Raw genomic sequence first — 4,054 nt, forward strand, 5'->3', positions numbered from 1 at the left:
TAGGCTCCCCTAATTTTGCCCCAAATTTCGGGAGAAATCGTAGGATGGGTTGACAAATGGACAGAATTTGGACAGCTGGGAGATGCCCTTGTATTGGGTTTTTTTTTGTCCAAGTATGCATGCAGAGACAAAGGGATGCCCTCTTGGAAAGGCCTTCCTTGGTTGCGATCCATAGTATGCATGACATGTCCAAACAGGATTGAAGCCCTCAGAAGTTATTCGTTCCAGCCAGTGTCATACAGGCACTGTTCTACAGCCTAATATACATGCACGAACACGCATCCCCATGGTAACGGTGCTTCAGAACAAAGCGCATCTGGACTTGACAACCAAAACGGCATCAATTTAATGTTCACGCTAACTAGATAGGATTTGCATCAGGAACTGGCAGGAAACAATGTAAGGATACGAGCTTGAAAACACTCTGGCAGTGAAAACCGGTTCCCAGCTGCCCAGGGTTTCTCTGACAGCATTCAACTGCTCCACCACTAAAACATTAGAAGGAAAAATGGTACACTATGCTAATCTTAAGCAGGATACTAAACAAGCACTAGGTTCCTAGCATGACTAACTAACACTCTAACAGAACCGGTAACAATTCGCAAGTCAGCCACCGGAGATCTTGTTGATTCAAGCTCTGGTCCAAAAGAACACCTTCCCACCGGAGCTTGCGCAAGCAAGATGCCCAACTTTATATGGGTGTGCGGAAAACCTGCATGGAATGGCCGTCATGTGTTCACTCTCCAGGCTTGCGCTGTTCGAAGCTGAGAGGCTACTGTCATCACCACCAACTGAGATAATATCTATTGCCCTTCTCATGTTTCCAATAAACAGGTCGGTGTCGTTCCAGCCCCAGATTGCCCTGCAACAATCGAACTAGTTTGTGAAGAGATATTCATGCAAGGTCATGAAGCTAGCCACTAGGTAAAAGGAGATATCATACTTGAATGTAGAAATCCATCTGCCTGTCTGGTTATTATGCTTGATAATGTGTGACCTATCAAAGTCATCCCCACAAAAGACTCGGACAGTGTCATCGAGGCTGGACAGTGGACAGAAAAAGAATTAGGCCTTCTGTAGCAACATAATTCTGTATAAACAACACCTCTGTAGCTAAATATAAGAACATGTATTTAGTGAACTGCAAAAACGTCTTATATTTAGTTACAGGGATAGTATTAAATAAGTGCACTGTTTAAAACAGTGTACTGTCGCAGACAGGGGGAGAACAGCAGCTGTTCTAAAGATCCTAATGGGTTAAGGGCGGTATATACTATGGGGGATTATTTAATCTTCAGTAATCGAAGGCAGTTAAGGGTGAAAAGGCAGAGGTAACAACTGTGTGTGATGGTATGAAGATGATGATGTTTAGGAAAGGAAGAAGCTAGCAGGGGCAGAGCCAGGATTTCAGACCACGCAATAGAGAAGTCAAGACTATTAAATCTTAAAAAATATGACACTGATATCAAATTCAGTGACATATATTTTGCAATTCAAAAGATAATGACATTTCTGTAGTAATCTTTGAAGCATAACACAAAACTGAAAAGTAAATAAGTCTTTCTATCATATATTGCCTTATGGCTGTTAACTAATCAATTCTGTTATTAAAACAAGAGGCAAACGAGCCACACCATGTTCTTCCACATAGACTAAAAAATATGATCTGTCAGATTATGTGGTGAGCCCAGATTATAAAGGTCTAGATTTACTCTCTCTGTTCCGATGATTTAGGCATATATTTTTTCTCAGTTTTTCCCGTTACTAAGGCGCAGGGTGGGATTCTCACAGCCCAGTCTTCCCAAACTACCCCTCCTTTCACGCCCCATCTCCTTGATTCTAGCGCAAGAATTAATTACAGATTTCTACAAAGGTCCAAATTATGAAGTCTAAGATGTATTTTTGCCTAATATTTATAATATTTTAAATGACATACCCCCTCCGTTCCAAAATATAAGGTGTATTAGTTTTTTCAAACGTCAATCATGTGCATGTTCGACCAAGTTTCTAGAAAAATATATTAATATCTACAATACCAAATTTGTATTATTAATTCATCATGAAAAGTATTTTCATTTTTTATCTATTATAAGTATTGCAGATGTTGATATTTTATTCTATAATCTTGGTCAATGTCAATGGGACAATATGTTGACGATAAGACGTGACCTCACCAAGACCCGTGACGCTTCCCGCTCCTACAAGCCGGCTTTTGACCGGGCCAGACCAAAGCAAGTGCTCCTTATGCGGTCCCGGACCATGAAGGAGTCAGATTCTGTCAGCAGACACGTCACGACATCGGGACCAGTCAGAAGAGTCGGATTGCATCATACTTCGCATGTTTTGCATCGGCTTTACCAGGAGGCGTCCAAACCAGGTGAAGCATACCTGCTATGTTCGTCCAAAGGCAGACAGCTCTACTACACTCGAGCGAAGGGCAGACTCAGCGTCCCACGCGGCTGGGACTCTGATTTCAATCAGAGCCAGCCAAACACTGAAGTCTAGGACTCAGTTCTGGACCTGAAAGTTAAGGGTATTCCCCCATGGGACACAGGCTGGCCCCAAAGGATCAGATGAGACCATATACTACCTTGATTTCAGTCAGAATTCATGATATGCCCCCTGCCGGGACACTAGCCGCTCTCCTCGACGGAGAACATATCACCAAGATTAACCCGTTATTAGCTCATCCTCCTTGATATTCCTGCCCTTTGGGTGAATAGCACAGGACTCGGGAACTTCATGAGTCCATCAAGGCCTCTCTGCAAGATGATAAGACGGCACGCTCTGTTTGGTTTCTACTCGGAACCTTCTACCCATAAGGAGGTAAGAGTCAAGATCAGCAGCCAGACCTTGAAAGACTCAAGGGCTATGGACGATGTTATGCCCCCAGGGTATAGCAATGGAAGGAAGAGTCGGCTCAGCCACCATGGGGCAGCCCAAGCCCAAGACTTGGAAGCCTACCGCGTATACCAGGGCACATCAACTACACATGCAAGACAAGTACACCCCGAAGATCTAGCGTAATTCATTTTTTTATCTATTATAAGTATTGCAGATGTTGATATTTTATTCTATAATCTTGGTCAATGTCAATGGGACAATATGTTGACAATAAGACGTGACCTCACCAAGACCCGTGACGCTTCCCGCTCCTACAAGCCGGCTTTTGACCGGGCCAGACCAAAGCAAGTGCTCCTTATGCGGTCCCGGACCATGAAGGAGTCAGATTCTGTCAGCAGACACGTCACGACATCGGGACCAGTCAGAAGAGTCGGATTGCATCATACTTCGCATGTTTTGCATCGGCTTTACCAGGAGGCGTCCAAACCAGGTGAAGCATACCTGCTATTTTCGTCCAAAGGCAGACAGCTCTACTACACTCGAGCGAAGGGCAGACTCAGCGTCCCACGCGGCTGGGACTCTGATTTCAATCAGAGCCAGCCAAACACTGAAGTCTAGGACTCAGTTCTGGACCTGAAAGTTAAGGGTATTCCCCCATGGGACACAGGCTGGCCCCAAAGGATCAGATGAGACCATATACTACCTTGATTTCAGTCAGAATTCATGATATGCCCCCTGCCGGGACACTAGCCGCTCTCCTCGACGGAGAACATATCACCAAGATTAACCCGTTATTAGCTCATCCTCCTTGATATTCCTGCCCTTTGGGTGAATAGCACAGGACTCGGGAACTTCATGAGTCCATCAAGGCCTCTCTGCAAGATGATAAGACGGCACGCTCTGTTTGGTTTCTACTCGGAACCTTCTACCCAGAAGGAGGTAAGAGTCAAGATCAGCAGCCAGACCTTGAAAGACTCAAGGGCTATGGACGATGTTATGCCCCCAGGGTATAGCAATGGAAGGAAGAGTCGGCTCAGCCACCATGGGGCAGCCCAAGCCCAAGACTTGGAAGCCTACCGCGTATACCAGGGCACATCAACTACACATGCAAGACAAGTACACCCCGAAGATCTAGCGTAATTCCACGGATTAGGCTGGATCGTAACCGACTCAGATACATGTAAACCCTAGCCTTGTCACCCCCCCCCCC

At 45.2% G+C, this 4,054-nt stretch overlaps 1 protein-coding gene across 2 annotated transcripts in view; it reads right to left on the reverse strand.

Annotated features, from left to right (window-relative positions):
* Positions 1-315: 315 nt before the first annotated feature.
* LOC119356137 (DNA damage-binding protein cmr1-like) overlaps positions 316-4,054 on the reverse strand; it is a 6,773-nt gene continuing 3,034 nt past the window's right edge. For both annotated transcript variants that reach the window (XM_037623050.1, XM_037623051.1), the window contains 2 exons: positions 944-1,042; positions 316-862 (listed from right to left, as the gene is read on the reverse strand). In XM_037623050.1, coding sequence (XP_037478947.1) covers positions 631-862; positions 944-1,042 — 331 coding nt within the window. In that variant the 3' untranslated portion in view covers positions 316-630. The remainder of the gene's footprint in view (positions 863-943; positions 1,043-4,054) is intronic.

The sequence above is a fragment of the Triticum dicoccoides genome, chromosome 2A (assembly GCF_002162155.2).
Source record: "Triticum dicoccoides isolate Atlit2015 ecotype Zavitan chromosome 2A, WEW_v2.0, whole genome shotgun sequence".
Taxonomy (NCBI): Eukaryota; Viridiplantae; Streptophyta; class Magnoliopsida; order Poales; family Poaceae; genus Triticum; species Triticum dicoccoides.